Source organism: Atractosteus spatula, assembly GCF_055471065.1.
Source record: "Atractosteus spatula isolate fAtrSpa1 chromosome 10 unlocalized genomic scaffold, fAtrSpa1.hap1 SUPER_10_unloc_1, whole genome shotgun sequence".
Taxonomy (NCBI): Eukaryota; Metazoa; Chordata; class Actinopteri; order Semionotiformes; family Lepisosteidae; genus Atractosteus; species Atractosteus spatula.
Genome location: NW_028296612.1, coordinates 666,248 through 692,579, shown reverse-complemented (window position 1 = coordinate 692,579; position 26,332 = coordinate 666,248). Strand labels below are relative to the sequence as shown.

Below are 26,332 nucleotides of genomic sequence, written 5' to 3'. Positions count from 1 at the left end.
TCCTTTCCACTGAAATTGGAATCTTGTTCATCTCTTGCTGTGCTGTACAAGTCATCAGCTGTACTGAACAGCTCTGGTTTTCTGTGCACTGCACTCAAGATAATATATTTGCTATGCCAAAGTCTGTATTCATCAATGTATGTGTGAAAAGAACACATTAAAAGCAAATTCCATTGAGATGAAGCTTTTAGATCTATCCTTGCTCATTTGAGATTTTGGGCTCAAGCTTTTCTTTTGGTGGTGGTGGGGGGTTATTGTTAGTGGAAGAAAAAATAGACTAATGACTAAATTTAAGAAGTAAAAAAAAGTGTTTAAGGACTGAAAATATTTTCCCTATCATTAAAAAAAACATTTCAATAAAAAAATACAATATATAATTATATACAAGACCTTGGAAGAAGTCACGCGTGCTCTTGATTTTGCTGTTCATTCTGCAGCTGCAGGTGTTAAGGATCACATGCAGTGCTTTTCCTGCGGAGGGCGGCTGGGAGACTGGGAGGTGGCCAGTGACCCCTGGAGGGAGCACGCCAAGTAGTTTCCAGAGTAAGCATTGCAGATTCGCTGTGTTTGACGACCAGGAGGAGAAAGAGCACACCCATCGAATAGCACTTTAATCACTTCCAGGTCATCGCATCAATTTCAGCTCCCTTTTATCCAGTTCAAGGTCACAGTGGCTCAGAGCAGCAGTGCTAACCTCTGCGCCCACTGTGCTGCCCTGCCCTCCATTTCAGGTGCTGAGGTGTAACTTCTAAATTCTGTAACCATTGACACTGAATGTCAAAAGAATCTAGAAGCCTGAATGCCTGCAAGCTTCAGAAAAAAATCAAATATTAGGTTTCAAGATATCTACTCTACAGATTTTGGATACTGATTAAAACTTTGTCATCTTTTTATTTCATCATTCATGGCTGTCTAGGACACACTGTACTTGAGTGACTTTGCCTGTTACACTAGAGCTCAGCCACCTCATTACATCTTGGAACCTGGAAGCTGGAGTCGGTCACCTCTGGTGCACCTGCCTGCAGTGGAGTAGAGTCCTCTTTAGCAATGAATCAATGCAGTCAGCCTTTGTGTGGATTTATGGGAGCCTGAAACAGATCTGCCTAAACAATATGAGTGTCTAATCACTACAGAGCTCTTGAGTGCACTTTACTACTTTGTTCAGACCCTGAGAGCACTGCTGCACACGTTACAGGTTCGTTTCAGCATGACCGAGTTCCAGGAGCACAACACGCGTTACTCACGTAGCATGGGACAGCTTCCTTCTGCGATGAGATGCATGCAGTGATTGCCCTACGTACCGTACATGAGCCCTGTAGAAGTCTGTAGGACTTACTGGGACAGTGTGTGTTGTCCAGTGGTCTTTCAGCCCTAGACAACTGTACCCTTGTCCTCCGTATCTGACATAATGGAGAGGAACGGGACTGCCTCCCATGAGACAGCATGTGTAGCCTGGTACCCAATATAGAGTATGGGATGTTCCCATGGGGACATTTTAATAATCAATCTTTTTAGAATGGTGGCCCAGAGAGAGAGTCACATGTGCACCCGAACGGTAGAACCCGTTTTACAGTGTAGTGATGCTAATCTCCCAGCAGAACAAAATCTAACCAGAGAAAAAGCTCTGGTCTAATTTGAACTGTGTAGCAAGCTCTCTCTTCTCTCCTCTCTCCAATACTAATATCCAGGCAGCTAGGCTGCTTATTGGGCTTATTGGGCTTGAAAATCCCAAAAACTCATCTGCAAAGTATATTTCTCATCTGCCAGTAGCCATGTCACCCTGCAACTCACAACTGGCAGCCCCCCACTAAAGCTCAGCAGGTGTGAGCCTGGTCAGTACCTGGAGGGGAGACCTCCTGGGAAAAACTAAAGTTGCTGCTGGAAGAGGTGTTAATGGGGCCAGCAGGGGGCGCTCACCCTGCGGTCTGTGTGGGTCCTAATGCCCCAGTATAGCGATGGGGGACACTATACTGTAAACAGGCGCCGTCCTTCGGATGAGATGTAAAACTGAGGTCCTGACTCTCTGTGGTCATTAAAAATCCCAGGGTGTTTCTCGAAAAGAGTAGGGGTGTCCTGGCCAAATTTCCCATTGGCCTCCTAATAATCCCCCTCTCTGAACTGGCTACATTACTCTGCTCTCCTCCCCACTGAGAGCTGATGTGTGGTGAACGTTCTGGCGCACTATGACTGCCGTCGCATCATCCAGGTGGGGGCTGCACATGGGTGGTGGTAGTGGGATTCCCCATGACCTGTAAAGCGCTTTGAGTGGAGTGTCCAGAAAAGCACTATATAAGTGTAAGCAATTATTATTATTATTTCAACCAGACTTTATGGTTCCACACAGAATCCTGTCTCTCTATTGTGAGATATTCATTGAAATATTTCAGTCCTTCATGTGAGGATCTTACATGCTCTCTTCACCTTATTTGGTTTTAAGACCCTAACTAAAACAAACTCAGGAATATTGTTTTTTATTAATTATGCTGTTACTCTTTTTTTATATAACTATAGGCCAAACATTACTTTGTCAACAAAGTGAGTGAAGAAACTGAGATAAGGAGAGCAGAGTCAGAAAAGTGAGTACAGAATGACTGGTCTAGCAAAGACTACCTGGAGAACCTGAACTTCACTCCAGACTCAACAGCATTTAGAATTATTATATCAATCCATCCATTTTTTAACTGCTTCAGCCAGTACAGGGTTATGGGAGAGCCGGAGCCAATCCCAGCAAGCAACAGGTGCAAGACCTGCCCAGGCACACACCCTGGACACCCAGTCCATCACAGGGGACACACACACTCACGGCAGGGCCAGTTTTCCCAGAATCCAGTTCACCTACCAGCATGTCTTTGGTACCCCAGGAGTTGAACCTCTGGCCCAGTGTTGCGTGCCAGCAGTGCTCACCAAGGCCATTACCGTCTCCACAGCCTCGTCAGAAGAGATCCTCCGTAACGTATTTGAGAACGAGTGCTCTCGAATTGAGTCCTACTTCCAATGGCCAAGCGACTCAGCTGCAGTCCCATCCAAACTGGCGACAGCTGGCTTCTTCTACACAGGTGAAGAACGGTAACTCACAAATCTAAAAGCAACAGCACTGTCATCTGGCATCTGTGCTCACCCGATGTCAAGCTTTTTATACATATCAGTTTAGTAGCAATTTTGTTATTTTTTAATAGAAACACTGGTGTGCTTATCCCATATATGATGTGGTGTTGCCGGGGGAAAACAGGTGTAAAAGAGATGTAACTCACACCACACTGATCTTCTTTGTTCTTCGTCCGTAAGTCTCTCCAAATCCGTTCCGCAATCCGTTGCCAGTATCCTGAAACGATCCAAATTCCCAAGTCCGTATGTCCACACTACTCCGCGCCGTATCCAAGCCGTAATCCTTAATCCTAGTCAAAAACCGTATTCAATAGTCTGTTTTTCTTAAATTCCTTCCAGCACACTCCTAAATCTCTCCTTCTTTTCGAAACGCTTTTTCGAAAGCTCATCGCTTCTGGGGGATTTATATCCTGTTTCCTGATGTAGTTCAGCTGTGTCTCCTTGTTTCGCTGCATAGGCTTTTCCCAATAGCAGGTTAGCTGGTTATCCTGGGTGGCCATCTTGCCCAGGTCTATATCGAGTATTTTCAGTGTTTCGTTCCGGAAATACCGGTTATAAATGACCCTTCCCCGGGTCCTCTTACAACGATCACAACTGATTTTTCTAAAGTCTGCTGTTCTTGTCGTGTTTTTATCAGTGTTTTTGTTGTGGAATTAGTGGACAAATTTAATTTCGGTGTGGCTGGTAATTTTAAATCAGTCAATCAGTCTTTTGTTTTCTCTGGAGCCCTTTGTAAAAATGTCACAGAGTGCCTTACAGATTGCTATAGCAGGTAAACGGCACCTGACCATGTGGCCAGGAAAGAGGAGAAAACAAGCCCTCCCCCGTGGGTGACAAGAAACCTCTGGAGGTCCCAGGCCCCAGTGGCGACATCACCCACCCCTCCTTCCACTAATGTTTTTTTTTATACATTGATTATCTTGAATCTGGAAAACCTGTGAGGTCCAGGGCTGGTTTCCTGGGTCTGCCAACGTGGGTGCAGTATGCTCAATGTTGTGTTCTTGCGCTGGGATCCAGGCAGTGGGAATATTAAATGGTGAAAGAGCGCATTGCAATAATGGGCGGGTTTGTGAATTGTGACAAAGGACACTTTTTAATGTTTTCACAAGTACTGCACATGCGAGTCATCTCCAATATCCTCTAAATCCAACCATTAAGTTTGTTTTTACAGCAGTGAAACAATAAAAAAAAAACTTCTGATAGCACAGGGTTATCTCTTAGATTGTTTCAGGACGTTCTACAATTAAGTGGTCCTGTAGCTAAAGACAGTGCCCCCAGCAGTTATTTTGTAATTTCTTGGGTCCACTATGTAACCGCTGTGCTCTGCTTGGTCTGTTTTTAGCAGATCACTTAAATAAAGGGGCGGTAGACCCTTAAGTGTTTTGTGAAGCAGAAGAAATGCTTTAAAGTCTGTATTGTTTTTTTTTTAATTCAAGTTGAGAGACACGTTTCAACATTTTGAACAGGGTGAAGTCAGGATATAGTGCAGTCTTCTGTACCAGACAGCAGCAGGTTACAACAGTCTGGTCTTTGTAGAAAAAAGTCAATATTGTTAAGATCTTTCTGATGTGTAGATGTAACTTGAAAATGTATCTAGGTGACGAGGAAACTGTTCAGTGTTTTCAGTGTGGTGGGAGGATTTCACATTGGCCTGGAGGAGCTGATCCATTACAGGAGCAGCAGAAGATCTTCTCACAGTAAGTTATTCTTCCACAGAACAGATTTTTTAAGTTGCTAAGAGTCACTGAGTTTGCTCAAATCAACCTGTTGGACACCTGCAATAAAACTTCTAACTGCAGTTATTAATGTCCTGCAGCACTGAATAGCATGAGCTATTTTCTACAAGTTTTCACTTTTAGAGATGCATATTTTCATTGCGCAAATCAGTCTGTGAGCTTGAGAATGGAAGCACCTAGACGTATAGAATTTTAGATCTTTTTGCATATATGTGCAATGGTATTGAATTTCCTCAGGAAGGATTTTTAAAGTATCTTTATAAGGTGTCAAGATATATCATTAATCTTATGTTATTAATACACAAATAAACGTCTGCTTTCAGATGCCAATATGTTATTAACATCAGTCAAAATCCTCAACAAAGTGAGACTGCAGTTAGCCTCAAAAAGGTAAGGGTTTGGATAGATTTTAAAACTTCCACCTTTCCATCTTGATTATTCAGCTCTGATCCTTGGAGTGCTATCTGTTTCAAGATTGCTCAGAATCAGCTGGAGCACTAAAAAGACCTGAGAGTTACTGAGATCAAAGACCTAGAGAGGAAAATGGAGGGAGGATTAACAGATGACTTCTGACAATTCAAAAATGGAATTGTTTCCAACTGCTTGTTTTCAATTCCTCACCCTCTTAATGATCTTAATGACTGAAGCCTTAATTTAAATAACGTGTTGATTCATTGGAGTATTTTTAGAAGTTTTATTTTTCTACCCCAAAGTTTGGAATTTGAGATTACTTATGAGTAAGTGTTAAAAGCGACCAGACATGTTGTCATTTCAAATTAATCCTATTGCTGAGCCAGTAAAGGATTCAAGTGTGTAACTGAAACAAAATCCAATTCCAACCATCAGAACAGTGATTGGAGAGTGATTAGAGAACCTGTCTTGATTTAAAAACTTAAAACCTCAATCAGAAAACTTTCTTCCAACTCATTGCAAAATTCTATGAAGAACAGGAACACAAAGATGTATGCAAAATCCAGCTAAATAATAATGATAAATGATGAAAAAGCTAGAATCACTATCAGGAAAACAGGGCATCAGGAAATTTGGGGGATTTTCCAAGACATTATTTTAGAGGCATCAGGCATGAAGACCAAATACTGTAAATCACTAATCTTAGAGAAAACATCAGCTATCACTCAGGAAGTGAAAGTGCATGAACAATTGGAGGTATCAAGTGATATCATGAAAGGAAGACATGAAAAGAAATATTGGCACAAAAGTTTCCCAGATATCATCAGTGATTTCAGGGCTTTATTTTACATTAGCATTTTAGAAAAAAATCTAGGAAGCTAGTTGTCTTTCAGTGTGTACTGGTGTTGTAAGATGACCAGAGGAAGGGTCATCCAGGACAGGTATTTCAGGAACGATCTGCTCACTATACTTGACTTAGACCTGACCAAGATGGCCGCTAAGAGAAGTCAGCTGACCCGCAGATGGAAAGAGCCCAGTTCACAGAGTGGAGATCCAGGAGCTTTGCTCTGTCTCTAAGAGGCTGTGAGGAAGGAGAAAAGGGGAAGATGTGACCTGAGTCCAGGCTGTTCTGTCTGATACTATTCATGTAGCAGCACTGATTGTCTGAATATACTCTGGTCCTGGATTGTCAGGATGGAGATGAGCTTCTGTCTGTTCAGGAAGGAGGAGTTTGGGTAAAGTACTGAGGGACTCAGAGCTCTGTGTGTGTCTGAGCTGTGAATCTGACTGAGAGGAGATAAAGATTTTTTTTTCTGCCTCTGAGAAGTCTTTTCCTTTGCCAAGCAATGTTTCATCCCCTTCAGATACTCTGCACAGACTGTCAGAGGGAGAGGAGAGGAGAGAGAGAGATGGACAGATAAGAGCACACACAGCGAGAGAGACTGGATGGGGGAGAGAGGAGAAAGAGCAGGAAGACAGTGCAGGTGCTCAACCACATTGTGACCACAGGAGACAGGAGGCTTTTCTCAGCTGCTGAGGAGCTCAGTGCTCATGGCCACTCAGGCTCAGAGGCTCTGGCAGCAGTCAGGTCTGAGAGCTTCTCCTCATACTGACACTAGAGCTCTGAGAGTCAGCCTCCATTCTGACAGGAACAGCCCCTCCTGTTCAGCCCTGAGAGACACACTGAGAGAGCTGTGTGGGGAGAAGACCTGTCACCCTGTAGAGCTCTGAACACTGGACTCTCCTGTGTCTCCCTGTGCAGCACTGGAGCTCTGAACACTGGGCTCTCCTGTGTCTACCTGTGCAGCACTGGAGCTCTGAATACTGGGCTCCCTGTGTGTCTCTCTGTACAGCTCAGCTCTCAGCTGCCTCATCACACTGACACCCACAGCCTCACAGTACAGCCTGGCTTCCTGTGCTGGAGGAGCTCGGAGGAGCACAAACCACAGACTCACTGCAGAGCCTGACCTGTAGCTCCAGTGAAGCTCTGCTTCAAAGCACCGTTGTATTAACAAGGACTAAACTTTGTTTTTCATAATTTTGTTGCTTTTTCAAATTTGAAACTGACTCCTGCTCTGCGGCTCCTGCTGCTGCAGCTATTATGGTGAAGCTGTAACACAGAACTCTGCTATATTGAACAGGAGGATTTAAATACAGCATAACTACTAATACTACTCCTGCTACCACAATTGCTGCTGCCGCTGATACTACTAATATTTTACTGATGCTCCTACTGCTGCTACTACTACCTATAAGAAAGGTGGAGGAGGTGAGCTGTGTCCTCACTCTCTTCAGCTTGGTGGTGTATCAGTGTATCAGTATCAGTTCAGCTCCACTGTGCTGTTAGAGAGTCTCAGTCATGCAGTCGGCTCCGCACAGAGAGACACTGGGGCCACAGCTGGAGGGGCTGGAACATCTGTGTGGACTGGAGCTGCGCAGGGACAGACTCAGGGTCTGAGGGACTCAACTGGAAGAGCTGCTGTCCAACAGGCTCAGTACATAGGGGGCAATTACTGCTGAGCTTTTCTTTCTTTTTCATTTAAACTATTGATCTCTGATCACAGTCACAGGACAGCCAGTTCTCATTCAGTCCGCCTTGTCTCCGTATTCCTGTGCTGACCTGAATGACCTTACTGCCACCTTGAGCACAGGCTCTCCTCACACTGCCCTTGACCAGGACCAGAAGACATTACTGTCTGGAGACACAACAACTCTGTGACTCACTGCAGGACACCAGTCATTGGACACTGCCTGACACTGACAGCAAGGCACACAGGAGCATATTCAGGACACCAGTCACTGGACACTGCCTTACACAGACAGAAAGACAGGACCACATTCTAGACACTTCCTGATACAGACAGCAAGAATTACAGGACCATATATACATAATTGATTATCTTGATACTGATTTAAAAATATAATACTTGTCTACAATTTTTTTTTTAGTTTAATATCTGATCTCTTCCTGCCCCTGCAGCACCTGTAGCCCTGCTGTCTGTATCTGTATCTGTGTTTCCTCCAGTGAGACACAGAGCTGCTCCTGTCTCTCCTCCCGTCCGCACTGCTGGGAATGTCTTCAGGAGAGGAAACAGTGATGTGGCTCTGATATATTTGGAGAAGACTGAAAGGGCCCTGTCTGATTGGCTGTCCTGCCTGTGTGAGAGGTTCCTGCTGTCAGTCTGAAAAGGCAGTGCTGTGTGTGATTGGCGGGGCGGGGGGCTGTGTTGTTACTGGGGGTCCGGGGTGCGGAGCAGCAGCTCAGTTGCCCTGTTGGCTCAGGAGTGAAGACAGGGGTCTCAGCTGCGCTCTGTCCTGATGACAATGGAGAGCTGCCTGTCCATCTTCTCTCTCGCTGTCCTGGTGCTGCACAGCTCAGCCAGTAAGTGACCAGTCTTCTCCTGTCCAGACAGACAGACAGCAACTGGAATTAAATTAAGTAAAGTTTTGATGTAAATGGAGCAATAAGTGGGTTGAACAATTTTTAAATGTTAATTTTACATTCAGCTTTGTGGGTATTCATAAAAAATATTATAACTGTATTTTATCTTGGTCTGTAAGTAAGGAAATATAATTAGGTGTGTCTAAATATAATTAGTTGCTTTTAATTTTTATTGGATTTTATTAAAATATTCTTAAGATTTCTAAACATTATATAATAATAATGTTTTAGATGGATAGAGCAGAGGCTGGCCATTATCACCCTCTATTGATAATTTGTGAAAACATGAAGTGTATTAAATCTTTAAAAAGTTATTTAACTTACTCGTTACTGTAATAATAAACTTTATATATAAGTGATAATCTGAGTGATATGCTGTGACGTGAAAAAGTCTTCATTTACTCGAAAACAAAAAAAGTGTGAGCAATAAAAAATGTTTCTAGAATAATATCATATTATACAGGATGATTCAGAAATACCCTGGGTTGTTTATTGTTTTATTGTGATCAATTCTGACTCCTCAGTATTGTATTATTACAGACTGGTGCATTAATAGAGATACACGTCTTTTTAAATAGTGAATTATTATTGAGACTGATATTAAATTATTACAGACTGATGTATTAATAGATATACAGTAAATGTGTCGTCACCACCTAAAGTGTTTATGCTAGAGAATTAAGACTGGAGTTTTAATGCTGTCGTTATACTGTATCTTTGGCGTACTCAAACAGTCCAGGTTTCTATCGTTAGGCTGTGTGATATTCAGTTGCTGTGAAAACAAGTAAAAAATGATAGAAAGTCATGAGTGTGAATTCTTCATTTTAAAGGCATACAATTACATTTTGAAAATGTAAAGCATTTTTAGTCATAGGACAATTAGCTCTTGTATTTTTATACTGTGAAAATAAAATTGATATATGTATTACTTGGTTCATAAAGCCCAGGTTTGCTTGTTTTCACATTGAAAAGCACAGGCTGATAAACGTTACATTCATTATTGGTTTATAAGCTATAAAATGAAAAATATTTACAAAATTATAGAAATTCTTAGTATTGTAGGTGTATTATTATTAACTGGGGTCTCATCAGAAACTGAGGTGTAACATTAATAATTTAACAGCTACAAGACATTGTGGCATTACTGGAGGAATTAAAAAATGGTAGTTGTGTTTTGTGTTTATACAGAATTTGTCTATTATTTAACAGCTGAATAATTTAATTTGTGTTTTTAGGTTAGTTATCCAATGACAGGTTTTTTTTTTGTAAATTGTGAAGTTTTAATAAGAATGCTTTATTGTTTTTGACTACATTAGAAATCTGAAATTATTATCAAATGCAATTATATAAGTATGAGTAATACAAATTAAATATTTCATTACATGTTATCATACAAATGCAATATTTAAAAATTAATTCGTAATCACAGGACTCAAGTTTAGATTTTTGAGCAGTTGCTCAGGACAACATCACAATAAATGTATCTGTGTCTATTTGTTAAACCTGTCTAGTATTTTTGAAAAATGTTGTTCTTTAATATGATTTAATCAGATAAGCATGTGTTAAGTTTAGATGTTGGAAGTTAAAGGCTAGAAAACCATTGTCAACAATTCACATACAGACAATGGGAATATACGCCTCACATACATTTCAGCACAACATGTGAAGCACAGGTCAGCCTCTGACCACTGTAGTGACCACAGGTCCCACTAACACAGTAACACTGGTCCAAGGACTTGGAAGCCACAGAGTAAGTACAGTCATTGTCCAGTATGGTGACAACAGCATCCTGGAACCACTACAGTCATTACAGCCACTGCCCACCGTAGTGAACACAACATGCAGAAGTGCTTTTCTGTTTAATTTAAAACTCAGCTTTATGGGTATTCCTTAAAATTATAATTGATTTTATTCTGGTGCTATAAATAAGGAAACATAATAAACAATTTGCAGTATTAACAAGAACTTCACCTCTACAATTAATCATAATTAATTGTGATTAATTGTATCATCAATTTCCCTACGGGATTAATAAAGTATTATCCATCTATCTATAATATTAATTCAGTTTATATGTTTTTTAAACTATTTTCTATTAATGCTGTATTAATAGTTTTATATGCAGTTATACACTATTACACACAACACAGACTAAGGATAATGTTTTTTAAGTACTAACATATAATTATTATAACTATTAATATTGTAGATATTTAGCAACCTTATCAAAACTGTTGTACAACTTGACAATCCCTTATCTATTACCATAATAATAAAATACCAAATTTTGTTTGTAATTTGGGTCAAGTGCAAGGACTTGTGGAAATTTTCCCATTTGCAAACAAAAAGGAATACAAATGTTTTAACAATAATACAATGTCTTCAAAATATTTACCAGGGGTTGTTTATTTCATTGTGCTCAATTCTGCCCTCTCTAAGGGGTATAACAGACTAGTGTATTAACAGAGATCAGAGTGTTTTTAAACAGTGTTGTATTGGTCTGACTGATATTTTATTTTGCACACTGATGAATTAATATGTTTTATTAAAGTAATTAATTGATGTGTTATTAAACACTGGAGTATTTTTAGACTAATATTTTAACTGAGATGTGTTATTAAATACTAGAGTATTATTGAGACTCCAGTATTATTACTATTGACACATTTTATATTTACTGTATTATTAAAGTAACATTAATAATAATAACATTATAACATTATGGAAGTGTTATTAAAAAATAGAGTATTTTGAGAGAAGGTGACAATTTAAGTGCAAAGAACTATTACAGACAGGTGATCAGAGATAAAAGTATATTTAAGGCCCGTCTCCGATTAAAAAAATAATATTAGTAACTCGGGCCCTATTGCAGGTGAATGTGCTAATACAAATAGGAGTACTGAAGGTAAATGTATTAAAATATTTTTGATCCATGGTTATTTTTGAGAATGATTACAGTAGTTTTAGATACTATGGTAATTATATTACAGAAGGATCTAACATTATAACATGATTGAGGACAAGACATATAGTTGTGTTTATTTGTTATAACAGTCAAGTTCAGGTAGTAAGTATTTTTATTGCAGTGTGTTGTAGTTTGATGACCTGAATCCATACTGGGTGCTTTTAGACAACAGTGTCCAGTTTCAGTAACAACACAGCAGTCCTGAGGCAAATCTTAGTTTTTTCAACTTTAAACAAAAGTCTGGGATCTGTTCAGACTGAAGTTTTATTTGAGAAATGTGTCTATTATGTTGAAAGAAATGTGTATTTGACCTGGAAGTCCTTCATTTTAAAGTGATAAAGGTTTAATTCTTGTTCCATGTTTATTCTGCATTTGACTGATATTTCACAGCTAAATGAATTGGTGTTTGTAAGTCTTAGATAACTAATGATAGGGATCATTTTTCTTACATCATGGAATTTTAAAAAAGAATGATTAATAAAAATAACCTGTGCACTGTGCTTTTAGAATATATTATTAAATGCAACTATAATTCAATCTGTGAATTATGGATTAAGATCTTGAGAGGTAAAAGCTAGAACACATTGTTCACATATATATCATGTTATCATAGTAAAAATCATATATGAATAAAAAGTAGTATTACAATGAATTGTAGTATATGATAGAAAAAAATATTTCACACTCCAAACTGAAGGTGATTGAATATTTAATCAAAAAGAACAAATCTAGTTACTGTAAATGTGCCCTGGACAGTAAGTATAAACACTTCACGTACAGACTGGGCTGGGACTGACTCGCGTCAACAGCAACATTCCCTCGAGCGCTCACCCTGATATTCAGACTGGGTCAGGACGTCTTTCAATCAAACCTTCAGTCTTTCAATCAGGCTCCCAGTCACGCTAATCACCTCTCTAATTGAAACTGTTCAGAACACCGAATCTCCATCATAGAGCTAAACCTTTTGAACCTGGCGATCACATTCCTCTCATAGTCAATTTTTACTCTGATATTTTCATATCTCACTGCTCCTGCTCTTCGATCCTGAAATATTTTCTCTGTTTTAATTTTTTCCCTTTTCTGCTCCGACTCGCCAGCCTCTCTTTTCTTTATTTCAGCTGGGAGACAGGCGTCCCTCTTTATTTTTTCTTTCTGCTCACCTTTTTCATTCAGCCCAGCAGCCTGCATTCGATCTGTTACTCCCTGATCATTCAAACTCTGAAAGAGCTCAAAGTCCCGCGCCTGGGTTTCAATTATATCTCCTGCTGCAGATTTTCCAACTTTCTGCAGCATTACACTTCACATATTTCCACACAAGTTGTGAAGCATCCATCTATTAAGAAAAGATTTTATTGATTCTGTTTTGGATTGTATAACTTATTTTCAAAGTAGAATGTTGAAAAGACTTATTAGTGTTTAAATCTCTTACTTGATACAGACATGCGGTCAGTATCCACTGTTAAGTACATGCAGGGCCTGAGACACAGATACACCAGATACACCAAACCAGGTTTCAGTGATTCAGTCTTCTGGCACCACAGCCACTGTCCACTGTACTGACCACAGCCCCCAGAAACACAGGAACACAGTCATTACAGCTACTGACCACTATACTGACAACAGCTTCCAGAAACACAGGAACACCATCATTACAGTCACTGACCACTATACTGACCACAGCTCCCAGAAACACAGGAACTCCGTCATTACAGCCACTGACCACTGTACTGACCACAGCTCCCAGAAACCCAGGAACACAGTCATTACAGCCACTGTCCACTGTACTGACCACAGCGTCCAGAAACACAGGAACACAGTCATTACAGCTGCTGTCCACTGTACTGACCACAGCTTCTAGAAACTCAGGAACACCATCATTACAACCACTGTCCACTGTACTGACCACAGCTTCCAGAAACTGAGGACCATAGTCTTTACAGCCACTGACCACTGTACTGACCACAGCTCCCAGAAACCCAGGAACACAGTCATTACAGCCACTGACCACTATACTGACCACGGCTCCAGAAACACAGGAACACACTCATTACACCCACTGTCCACTATACTGACCACGGCTTCTAGAAACACAGGAGCACAGTCATTACAACTACTTTCCACTCTAATGACTACAGCTCCCAGAAACACCGGAGCACAATCATTACAGCCACTGTCCACTGTACTGACCACAGCCCCCAGAAACCCAGGAACACAGTCATTACAGCCACTGACCACTGTGCTGACCACAGCAGAACAGCCCTCTGCAGTCACACAGTGATATGGACAGAGAGATATATAACAGGATCCGGACACAGGTGTGTGGAGGGAGAAGTGAGATGGGTGCTGGTGGACTTCCTGTCACTCCACTGTCTCTTCTTCCCCATGGGAGGGACTAGCCATCCAATCAAACAGGTAAAACAAAATAAAAATTTCAGGTGTGCTTCTAAAATGTCTTAGTATAAAAATATCCTGTAGACATCTTGATAAGTTTTGTTTCTCTCTCTCTGCAGGCAGTGGTAATGTGAGACTGGTGAATGGAGTCAGTCCCTGTGAGGGCACAGTGGAGATATATCATGGTGGAGAGTGGGGAACAGTACTTCACTATGGCTGGGATCTGAATGATGCTACAGTGGTGTGCAGACAGCTGGGCTGTGGATCTGCTGTTTCAGCACCAGGAGGAGCTCACTTTGGACCAGGGTCTGGATCAGTCCTGCTGGGTTATATCTCCTGCAGGGGGTCAGAGTCTGCGCTGAGGGACTGTGGAAACACTGAATGGAAACAGTATGGCTACCCTCATACCTATGATGCTGGAGTGAGGTGTTCAGGTAGGAGACAGACTCTTTCCAGTCTCCATCACTGAGGACAATTAAAACTTCTCCACTGATCTAGAGTCCATCATCATGATCCATCTGTCCATCCTCCCATTCCCACTGCTCCTGTCCTGCTGAGAGCTGAGACAACACTCCTCACTGTCATTGTGTGTCTTTTCTCCTTCTGGATTGTATTTCCTCCAGTGTGTAGAAAACATATTGAAAACTGTCTGAAACCCCCAATCCCACCTGTATGCTTTCTGTTAGGTTTTACTATGGACAAATAATGAGGCCAAAGGAAAGTCTGTAAATGTACAGTATGTGACCGTTAGATCTGTCGTGAACAAATGTATTCTTGGTCTTGATTTTGAAAACTCCAGTTTGTCCTCCTTGAAATTCACCAGCATCATTTTCACTCACAGTTCTGCTGAGTCTCTCTCACTTCTCCCTTTTCTCTATTTAAATTCAGATTCAAAGAGCTGTATTGATCAAAGATTTACAGCATTGACATTGAACATCAGTTGCTCTTCTCTGACATATTTACAAACATTAGAACAACGATCGCATTCTGTGAGATTGAGTGAAACAAATTAGTTACAACAATATCTAAAAACTATAGAATAAAAGCAATATGACTGATATGTATTCTCAAAAGACCTATTACAAAGGAAAGGAGATTTCTCAGCTTCCTGGTTCATTTGGTAGTCAGTATTGATCCAAGGATCTCATCTACTGTTTCTTCAAGAAAGCTGGGATATCTGGGTAACTTGTTCCAAATTCCTACAATCCTTTAGCAAAGGGGCACTCAGTTCTCAGTGTACATATGTAACCTTTTTTAAATATATATGAATACTGTCATGGAAATATAACTATCAAGGAAGCCACAAGAGAGAGTTCTCAACTGAGTAAGGTCTTTATTTCAATATTGCAATATTGGGAGCCCTGCTGCCACTTCGCAAAGTGCAACCAGAGACTCAATTTGTTACAAGCAGTACAGGGTTTTTATAAGACGTTGCACTGTAAAAAAGTTCAGCACTTGGTCCCTTCTAAAACTTCCCCTTTCTCTAAGAGAAAACAGATTACATCATAGAGCGAGAGAAGAAAAACTAGATTTGTTATTCAAAGCTTATCAGTTACTTTCAGCTAATTCTAATGACCCAGACAGCATATATTGTTTTGGTACATTGTCTTCTAAACTAACCTAAACAGTGTACTTTGTTGACAAACTGTTTTCTAAAATTCTGCACGTATTGTAGCACAGCAGTTACATCCTTGAAATATATTATCTAAAAGCACCAATATATTTTTTTCAAAGCTCTCTACATTTTTAAGAATCAATTTACTTATTAGATTTCCACTTCAATACATTCACATTCTTAGAAAATAACTAAACAATCTGATATAAAACTCTGTTTCTGTAGGGAAAAATGTCCCTCTCCCTCTGTTCCATGTCTTCCAGGGGAGCTTGTGTTGAGCTTTCAGAAAATAAAAACACTTTGTAAATCAGTGTCAAACAGCTCTTTGGATAAACACAAATACAGCCTTCATTTCCAAAGTAGTGTTTCGTTATTTACAGAACAATAAAAACAACCCAAGAACATAACCAAAAATGTAGAAGCTAAACTTCTGAATGAGAATCTTCACCTGAAGTAATACAACAGGCAGTTAAGCCGCTCACCAGCTCTGTTGCTCTTTAAAATCTCTCTTAAAAGTGATCAGTCCGTTCGTCTGCTCCCATCTCCTCTGGGTGAACTGCTTCCTGCTTTTAAATCTCACCTTACAGGTGACTGAGGATGGCTGATCATTCTCCATGGATTTGACAGGAATCACAAACTTGTCCTGTCTCCACATGCTCACCCCTTTACAAATCACAAAAGAATATATAGGCACTTTACCTGACTGGTCAGGTACTGTGATCTCTGTTACTGTTTTGATATTCCAGCTCATCGAGGGGTCAGACTGGTCAAGGACAGTGATCTCTGTTACTTTGTTCTGATATTCCAGCTCATCTAGGGGTCAGACTGGTCAGGGACAGTGATCTCTGTTATTGTTTTGATATTCCAGCTCATTGAGGAGTCAGACTGGTCAGGGACTGTGATCTCTGTTATTGTTTTGATATTCCAGCTCATGGAGGGGTCAGACTGGTCAAGGACAGTGATCTCTGTTACTTTGTTCTGATATTCCAGCTCATTGAGGAGTCAGACTGTTTAGGGACTGTGATCTGTTATTGTTTTGATATTCCAGCTCATCGAGGGGTCAGACTGGTCATGGACTGTGATCTCTGTTATTGTTCTGATATTCAAGCTCGTTGAGGGGTCAGACTGGTTAGGGACAGTGATCTCTGTTATTGTTTTGATATTCCAGCTCATTGAGGAGTCAGACTGGTCAGGGACTGTGATCTCTGTTATTGTTCTGATATTCCAGCTCATCGAGGGGTCAGACTGGTCAGGGACTGTGATCTCTGTTATTGTTCTGATATTCCAGCTCGTTGAGGGGTCAGACTGGTCAGGGACAGTGATCTCTGTTATTGTTTTGATATACTAGCTCGTTGAAGAGTCAGACTGGTCAGGGACTGTGATCTCTGTTATTGTTCTGATATTCCAGCTCATTGAGGAGTCAGACTGGTCAGGGACTGTGGTCTCTGTTATTGTTCTGATATTCCAGCTCATCGAGGGGTCAGACTGGTTAGGGACAGTGATCTCTGTTATTATTTTGATATTCTAGCTCATCGAGGGGTCAGACTGGTTAGGGACAGTGATCTCTGTTATTTTTTTGATATTCCAGCTCATTGAGGAGTCAGACTGGTCAGGGACTGTGATCTCTGTTATTGTTCTGATATTCCAGCTCATCAAGGGGTCAGACTGGTCAGGGACAGTGATCTCTGTTATTGTTCTGATATTCCAGCTCACCGAGGGGTCAGACTGGTTGGAGGCAGTGATCTGTGCTCTGGGAGACTGGAAGTGCAGCACGGAGAGACCTGGGGCTCAGTGTGTGACTCTGACTTCGACTGGCAGGACGCAGAAGTTGTCTGTCGAGAGCTGTACTGTGGGGTTCCCTCACAGGTGCTGAAGGGGGCTCATTTCGGGAAGGGGGAGGGAGAGGTCTGGACAGAGGAGCTCCAGTGTCAGGGAAGTGAATCTCACCTGTCCTTCTGTCCAAAGTCCTCCACAAAGACACAGAGCTGCACCCATGAGAACGATGTGGGACTGGAATGTTTTGGTAAGAGGAGAATAATTCATTTCATTTTGTTTTGAATGGAGCTCAAAACTGAAGCTTAGAAGAGAAACAGATGAGTGTTGCTATAGCTCTGTTTCAATGCTGGGGATTGGTGTTTAACACTGAAAATTCAATACGCTGATCTTCTGATCAACAGTAACTTAATTATACTTTAAATGACCACCCTTGCTGATGAATAAAGTATTTCAGATTGAATTGGATTGAACAGTAGCACTTTAGTGAGGTACTTGTAGGACAGTAATTTAAAGCTCAGGATTGTAAGGAAAATGGAAGGTGTGATTGAGGGTTATTGCTGTTGTTGTTGTGTTGTGAAGCTGTGTCTCTGCTCTCTCCCCTGTCCTATCTGCAGGATACACAGAGTTCAGGCTGGTGAACGGCTCAGACTCCTGCTCTGGCCGAGCGGAGTTACAGTGGCTCTTCAGGGACTGGGGAACAGTGTGTGATCTCTACTGGGACCTGAGAGACGCTACTGTTCTCTGTCAGCAGCTGGGCTGTGGGGAGGCTGTAGCAGCGCCAGGACAGGCCTGGTTTGGACAGGGCAGTGGACCAGTATGGGCTGATGTGTTTGAGTGCCGGGGCAATGAGAGCCGTCTCTCACACTGCGCTGTGTCTTCATGGGGGAGAGCAGGGTGCTCTCATGGACAGGACGCAGTAGTCATCTGCTCTGGTGAGAATTGGGTGTTTAAAACACAGTAACACCCCCTCTACTTAAACACAGCAGCACACTATTACAGTAGTGTGTACATCTAATAATAATAATAATTGCTTACACTCATATAGCGTTTTTCTGGACACTCCACTCACCACCACCAATGTGCAGCCCACCTTTTTTCAGCATTTATTTCAGATCATTACACAAATACAGTGAGGACTAAAAATCAGTTTTATATTTATATTCAGATCACTAATGGTTATAAAATGATCTAAAATACAGTATCCAGTAACTAACAACTGTCTCATTTAATTAGTTCTTTATCCCAACAACTAATTCACCAAGAGGCTGAAGAAAAAGCAAGAGTCAGATAGTGAAGATTTATAAATTGTGTTTCTCAGCCCCACACATAGCTGACACTCCGCTGGTGAAACATCACTCCTGTGGACAGAAATGAGAAAAAATATATTCCTTAAATGATGTTGTATAATTAATATAATAATTATATTAAATATAATAATTAGAGCCCAATTAAACAGGAGGCTGAAGAAAAAGAGTCAGAAAATCAAGGTTTACAGATGTTACAGCTTATCCCCTCACACAGCTGAAATGATCTCCTTCCATCTCTTTTACAGCCTCAAAAATCAACAGAATTTCACCTGGAGCAGGTAAGGAGAGAATGAGGACTGTCTTTATCACATTAGTGCTGTTTTAATTGTAGTTTTATTCCTGGTGTTAAATTGCTCATCTGACACACAGCTCACACTCTGATTTCTCTCTGTGTGTTTGACAGGTTTCCCGTCTTCAACAGTTCCTTCCTCACTAACACCAGGTATGAACTGGCTCTTGTTCTGTATCTACAGGGCTCTCAGTGTGTTGACATCTCTGTTGCTCAGTTCTATCCTAGACTAAGCTGCAAGGCAGCAGGTGTGTGTGTGTGCAGTTTGCTCTGTGTCTCACACACACAGTCTGGGTCTTTGGGATCTACAGCAAAACATGTGAAGCTATTGTCTCTGTGCCCAACAGTGGATCACAACAGTAACACATGTGGTATAGTGCTGATGATCAGCACGGAGTCTGTTACAAGTATTGGATATATTAAATTAATCAAAAATCAAGAAACACTGTACTTGTACTGTATCTGTTCAGGTGGGTAGCTCCGTCAGCATGCGTAGGCTGCAAAGGAACAAGTAAAAGGTTTATTTCATGCTGAAAAAAAAGAAGAAAGAGAACACAACGTTTCGGCCATGGAGCCTTACCTTACCAGGTAAGGTACCTGGTATCTTACCAGGTAACATACCTTGTCTTACCAGACACCTTACCTTACCAGACACCTGAAGAAGGCTCCACTTGTTCCTTTGTACTGTATCTGCTGTGCTTGTGCTTGTACTGTATCTGCTGTCCCCAGTGGCAAGAGGTGATGTTCAACTTCTAACAGTAGACCGTCTCTACCTAGAGGTCATCATTGTGATATCTTAGTACTGCACTGACTTCTGACCTCTAATTGTCTGCTCCTAGGCCAGCTGTCCATCAGGCTGGTTGGAGCAGGAGGCGACTGTGCAGGGAGGCTGGAGGTTTATCACAGTGGCTCCTGGGGGACAGTCTGCGATGACTCCTGGGACCTGGCAGACTCTCAGGTGGTGTGCAGGCAGCTCCAGTGTGGGGCGGCCCTCAGTGCCCCAGTGCCAGCCTCCTTCAGCCACGGGACTGGACCCATCTGGCTGGACGAGGTGGGCTGTCTGGGGAATGAGTTGTCCCTGGGGGAGTGTCCCTCAGCATGGTGGGGACAGCACGACTGTGGACACAAGGAGGACGTGAGAATCCTGTGTTCAGGTAGGGGAGCTAACTACAATTATTCTACAGTTACAAGGATCCAGATTCTTTAATCCCACATTGTTAGAACCATATGACTTTCACCTGGAGTGTCTTGATTGTTTTAACAAGCTGGATTCAGGATTTTAAAACGAACATCTGTATTTCAGACACATTTGTCACCACTCATTCACACTGTTTTGCAGTAAACAGATAAAGAAATTCTGGCACTGAAGCTGCCAGCTTCAGAAACTCCCCTCCAGCAGCAACTTGAATATGTTGTGTGGACAACTCATAGTCTCTGTCCTCTATGATCTCTAGGACTCAATCTGTAAACTCTCCCCATCAATTTGACCTGTTGTCCTTCATCCTCAAATGTTTCATCTTGATTTGATCCAGGAGTCTTTTACTCTTGGTGTTGAATGTCAAGCCAATCTGCAAGTTCTCCTTTTACAGTGCTGCCTCAGTCACCCTGACTTGTGTTGCTGCTGAATGGCCAAGGTGATCGGAATGATGCTGCTGATTTGCAACATTTAATTAAGCTTACAGTCACCTAATTGTTCAGCATCATTTCTCATCTCAGATAGGGCTCCATGTGTGCTGTTCAGGTGCTGAAATCAACATGAATACATACTCCTGGCACCTTTATGTCAGCTGTGTGATTGTAAAGCTGTCATTGCATGAATCCTGAAATTACTGGAAGTACACAGCAACTGGGACTGTTTACTGGTCACATTGTTTGCCTGTTGTTTCTTACCAGTTCAGAATGAAACTCAGGATTTGTTTCCTTTGACTTTCCCTGATGTCTTGGCAGATCACACTCTACTGAGACTGTCTGCAGGCTGTTCAGGACAAGCAGAGGTTTACTATAACGGCACCTGGGGCAGTGTGTGTCAGAATGGCATGACTGACTCCACAGCTGCAGTGATCTGTAAACAGCTGGGCCGTGGAGACAAGGGCACCGTCAGAGAGACAAACTCCAGGCTGAGCCCGGATCCCAAATGGCTGGACTTTGTCTCCTGTCGCAAACACGACTCCACCCTGTGGCGGTGTCCCTCCCCCGCCTGGGGTCAGAATGATTGTGAAGACCGGGAAGTGGCTGAGATCACCTGCTCAGGTACAGAGTGAAGAGTGATGCTCTCTTCCTCTTGAGCAGCTCTACAGTGATTGTCTCGTCATGAGCTTTCAACAGAATTCTTAGCAATGTATATCCAAACAAGTATAAAAATAAAGGAAATACTATTGTTGTTCTTCACTATTTTCTGTGAGTTTGATTTTGTATATGATCATTAAGCTTTGAAGGTCCTAGAAAAGAAGCTGACAGAAGCACTCCAGCCCCTCAGGAAGAGCAGCCTCAGCGGTACTGCCCAGGTGAGTTCAGTGTGTAAAACAATCAGAGAACTGCAGCCCTGAACTGAGGAACAGTAACCATACAGCTCTCTTCTAGAGCCACTCAATACCTCACTGATCTCTACTACAGTCACTCAGTAACTTCTCTGCTCTCTTCTAGAGTCACAGAGCTGAGGATGCTCAGTAACCTCACTGTTCTCTTTCAGTCCCGCTGGCTCTGGCCTGGTTGGAGGCACTAACTGCTCTGGCCGGGTGGAGCTGCAGTATGAGGGCTCCTGGGGGACAATCTGTGACGACTCCTGGAACCTGCAGGATGCCCAGGTGGTCTGCAGACAGCTGGGCTGTGGGGATGCAGTGAGTGCAGCAATAGAGGCCTCATTCGGACCAGGGAGTGGCGCCATCTGGCTGGACGAGGTGAACTTCACCTGTGGGACTGCTGTCACTCTGGACTGAATCAGAGTGACTGTCGGCACAAGGAGGATGCAGGGGTTACCTGTACAGGTGAGGGGAGTCTTAGCACTGTAGGTGAACAAGGTAGCAGATTGATGGAGAAGATACACTGAAGTTACACATATTCTATAACTGTTTAATATCTAATTGAACCAGCTAGGATCATCAGTCATAAAACTAGGATGTTGTGTAGCTCTGTGTGTGTGAACAACACAACTCTTCAATTCAGAACCTGACTTCTTTCATCTCTGCAATCTTACGTTTTACCTCAAGAAATAAATATATTTTTTATCAGCTCCACTGTAGATTCAACTTGCTGTAAAACCAAAGGCAAAATATTGACAGTTCTCGTATCTCTTTCACAGGTCTTTCAGAGACAACAGCCAGTCCAACAACAGCTACAGGTGAACAGAAATCCTTCTTGTCATTGATAACTCCCGTCTTTCTGTCTCTTCAAATTCCCAGTGTAGCTGTAGTGTCTCCTCTCCTCTCTCAGTGTGAATATCAGTGTCTTTTCAGATTCTCAGTATAGCTGTAATGTCTCCTTTCCTCTCTCAGTGTGAAGATTAGTCTCTTCAGATTCCCAGTGTAGCTGTAGTGTCTCCTCTCCTCTCTCAGTGATTTTCTGACAGTGTTGATGTAGCATCCTTTACAATTCTTTGTTGAGATGGGTTAACCCTGAGGACCTAACACCTCCTGATGGGAAACTCAGGGACTTTAATGTGTTAAAGCCTGTATGAGCCCAACAGCACAACTTGTCATCCCTGTTCATCTCCTGCCTCCTTCTCCCTCAGGCAGCACCAGGACAACACCCCAAACACAGCCGCTGGGAGGCCTGTCCGTCTCACCCCTGGCCTTCCTGCTGATGGGGGCTCTGCTCTTCGTGGTGCTGGCCCTGTTAGTGGGGCAGCTGATCCAGGACAGGAAGCTGAGGAAAGGTAGAGAGGGAACTTACCCTCCACATACTGACCTCTATTCGTCATTACTGTCACACAGAACTGATCTACATTGAACTTCAGTAAACAATCTTCTCTAAATGTTCAATTACATTTTGTCTAATTTAATGTGGATGTTGGATGTGAACAATTTAGTATGGTAGAAAAAAACAGTTGAAATTTAGGAAAGAGTGTGTAGTGTGCTCTCACGAGGCACCAGTTCTGTAGGGTTTGGGCATTTACTGGGACAATTATTAATTGTAGCCGTAAATCACAAAATGATTCTTTTAATGGCTTTAGAATCCAAACATGCGATATAACTGAAACAACGCACACACACGGATACTAATACAAAAGACATATATTCATTCAGTTACAAAGAGTTACCTATATCAAGAGGACATACGTTCAGTATATCATTCATTTAGACCGTTTCGTAAGTGAACTTGGTTACAACTTCTACACTAGATAGTCAAAACAAGTGCATAACTCTTAGGAATTAAATTGATATCAACTGGTTGGGATAACAATTGAATTCTCAAGCAGTAATGCAGTGAAGTTGAATACCCATCCAATCTTTGGGGATTCAGATCTCCTGCAGGCACAAAGAAATAGTTGCAGGCTTGTTGCTGTCCAATCTGCGCTCTCTGGCTCCGTGCCAGGCTGTGCTGTGCAGCTTGCGACGGTGCGCTGCTGATGCTCACTGACCCGCTAGTTAGTTTTGGCTGAAACTAGCAAGAGTTTGTGCACAGGAGAAAAGATGACTGTGGGTCCCAGCAGGTCAGGAAGAGGACCGCGGATTGGACAGCAACAAGCCTGCAACTGCTTCTTTGTGCCCAGAGATTGGATGAGTATTCAACTTACTGCATTACTGCTCGAGAATTCAATTGTTATCCCAACCAGTTGATATCAATTTAATTCCTAAGAGTTATGTACTTGTTTTGAGTATCTAGTGTAGAAGTTGTGACCAAGTTCATTTACGAAATGGTCTAAATGAATGATATACTGAACGTATTTCCTCTTGATATAGGTAACTCTTCGTAACTGAATGAATATATATCTTTTGTATTCTGATAACCCTCACGATAAGATCTGTTAGGTTTATATGCATATTTTATGTATTAATGAATGTATCCTTTTGTATTAGTACCTGTGTGTGTGCGTTGTTTGAGTTATATCGCATGGTTGGATTCTAAAGCCATCAAAAGAATCAATTTTGTGATTTACTGCTACAATTAATAATTGTCCCAGTAAATGCCCAAACCCCTACAGAACTGGTGCCTCGTGAGAGCACACTACATTTCTTTTGTTTGTTTTTATAGTCGTTAGAGCACTACAGGGATTTACCTAGGTTCCTGGAAGACTTCTCGTTTTGTGGTAGTTTTCGGGTTACAATTTTTTTTCTATTGATAGGACCCTACGCTATACTGTGGGACTAGTTTACTTTAGTTCTTACATTCTACCTGAAATTACCTCAAAAACTAAAACTCTTTTTTTCTATATTTATCTACAGTTGCTTTCCAGACACCACAACTATTCACGGTGAATCTTATGAATGCACGCCTTTATGAATAATAGTATTATTTATTATTGACTTTAATGAATATCTTTATTCGTAGCTGTATTACAGGTAATGCATGTACAGCCTGAGAAAAAGTTTGATGAAAGGTGTCGCTCTATACTACTGACGTTTTAGCCTTCTCTCAGCTTTTTAAAGACTGTCATAAATGAGATGTAATCAATTTACTCAAGAAGTAATAAATTTCAGTTTGAAGTCTGTTTCTGTTGATTCAGAGACTCCCTCTCTGAAGAAGTTTGCCGTCACCCTGCGAGGGAGAAGAGCCATCAATCACCGAGGCAACCACTGAAACAATTAACATTAAACACGTGAAATGCGAGATGTTGTGATTTTTTTTCCCACTTAAGGCTTCTATCGTTTCTACTCTAACGAGAAAGACCTCTTTATTAGAAGTGAGATTTGAACAAACATCTCCAGGGTGAACTGCAACCTAAACGCCTTAGATCACCAGCCATCTTGCCTGTGGTTCTTATAATGAATTATATATTTTATTTCTTTCTCCTCGTTGATAAGAAAAAAAGTGAAATCATGTAATTAGAGAAATGTCTTTTTTTTCATGGGGAAAACTAGCACGAGCAAATGTAAAGTTTAGAGCAGTGCTCAATAAAATCGATCAGAAACCGAAAGCGCTTCTTATATGGATCAGTATATTCCAATACCGCTGGTTCTGCAGAATAAGAAAAGCCGAACTCCTAACATTGTGTTGCCATTAAGGCTGCTTAGTTAAAAAAATATATATCATCGTTACAAATTATACGCTGAGCTGTTTTATGTATCCTGGCACCTCTTTCCTTCCTACTTTGCAGTGAACACAATTCTTTCAGTTCTTCTCTTGGATTTTCCTTGCTATTTTACTGTCCCTTTCCCCCATGTGGCGATGGATCCACAATCGAAACCATGTTTTCACCATGTGTTTCTGCAGCTGCAGTCTGTATGAGGAGAGGGAGTTATACAGCTTCAGTGGCGCAATCGATCAGCATGTGGTACTTATACAGCAGTACACAGCAGAGTTATGCTGAGGTTGTGAATTCAAACCTCACCTGGAGCAGTGTGGTCTGTGTCTTTAGCTACTGAAAGCAACTGACGAGTTTAGGTGCTGGAGAGGAGGTTTAAATAAATTTGAAAGAAACAAGTAAAGGTTTATTCTGTATCACACCCAAAGAAGACTCCACTGCTGAAACATTGTTTCTCGTTTTTGTTTCAGCATGGAATAAGTAGTTGCAAGAAAATCAGCCCCCTGAATAGGGACCCTAAGATGAAAAGTTCGATATTCTACTGACTGGGCAATTCACGTCTACTCAGTTTCTTTCTGAAACAGCATTTTTCAAGAAATAATTACAATTTTGTGAAATTTGAAATACAATCTTAATGCAGATTATTTTTTTCCCCAAAAACTGTAAATGGAGAAAACTGACCTGTTGGAGTCTCTGTGGTACAATTGCTTAGTGCAGTCAGGTGGGGACTAAAATGATAGTAAGGTGCTGGTTGAAGCACAACCAGGCATGCCTTTCTCACTGATCCAACATGAACATCATCTAGGGAAAAAAGGGCATGTAATGCTTAAAACATTATTGACCTTATTGATAATTGGAGGGAATACAAATGCTTTGCATTTATCGAATTACAGCACATAACAACTGAGTACCTGTGTCGATAGCAATGGGCAATTTCCAATAATAACCATCATCATCAACTTCAAGTAAAATAAGATTCACACATAGAGTTTTATCTTGGATTGGAGGGTGGGAGAATTCATTTATACTCCCGTTGCATCTTGAGCTAAACTATTTTAAAAATATGAACAGATTTGTTCAAGACACTTGTAATCACCTTAAAGAGAGTTTTCAT

The 26,332-nt window shown here is 41.4% G+C and overlaps 1 protein-coding gene across 1 annotated transcript in view; it reads left to right on the top strand.

Moving 5' to 3' along the window:
- Nucleotides 1-26,332, top strand: part of LOC148813316 (scavenger receptor cysteine-rich type 1 protein M130-like) — a 38,300-nt gene that overhangs the window by 10,604 nt on the left and 1,364 nt on the right. The window contains exons 3-11 of the mRNA XM_088907961.1: nt 2,862-3,056; nt 14,170-14,484; nt 17,374-17,688; nt 18,056-18,373; nt 19,152-19,190; nt 19,877-20,191; nt 20,985-21,294; nt 21,727-21,947; nt 22,765-22,908. Of these exons, the coding sequence (XP_088764087.1) occupies nt 2,862-3,056; nt 14,170-14,484; nt 17,374-17,688; nt 18,056-18,373; nt 19,152-19,190; nt 19,877-20,191; nt 20,985-21,294; nt 21,727-21,947; nt 22,765-22,908 (2,172 nt within the window). The remainder of the gene's footprint in view (nt 1-2,861; nt 3,057-14,169; nt 14,485-17,373; nt 17,689-18,055; nt 18,374-19,151; nt 19,191-19,876; nt 20,192-20,984; nt 21,295-21,726; nt 21,948-22,764; nt 22,909-26,332) is intronic.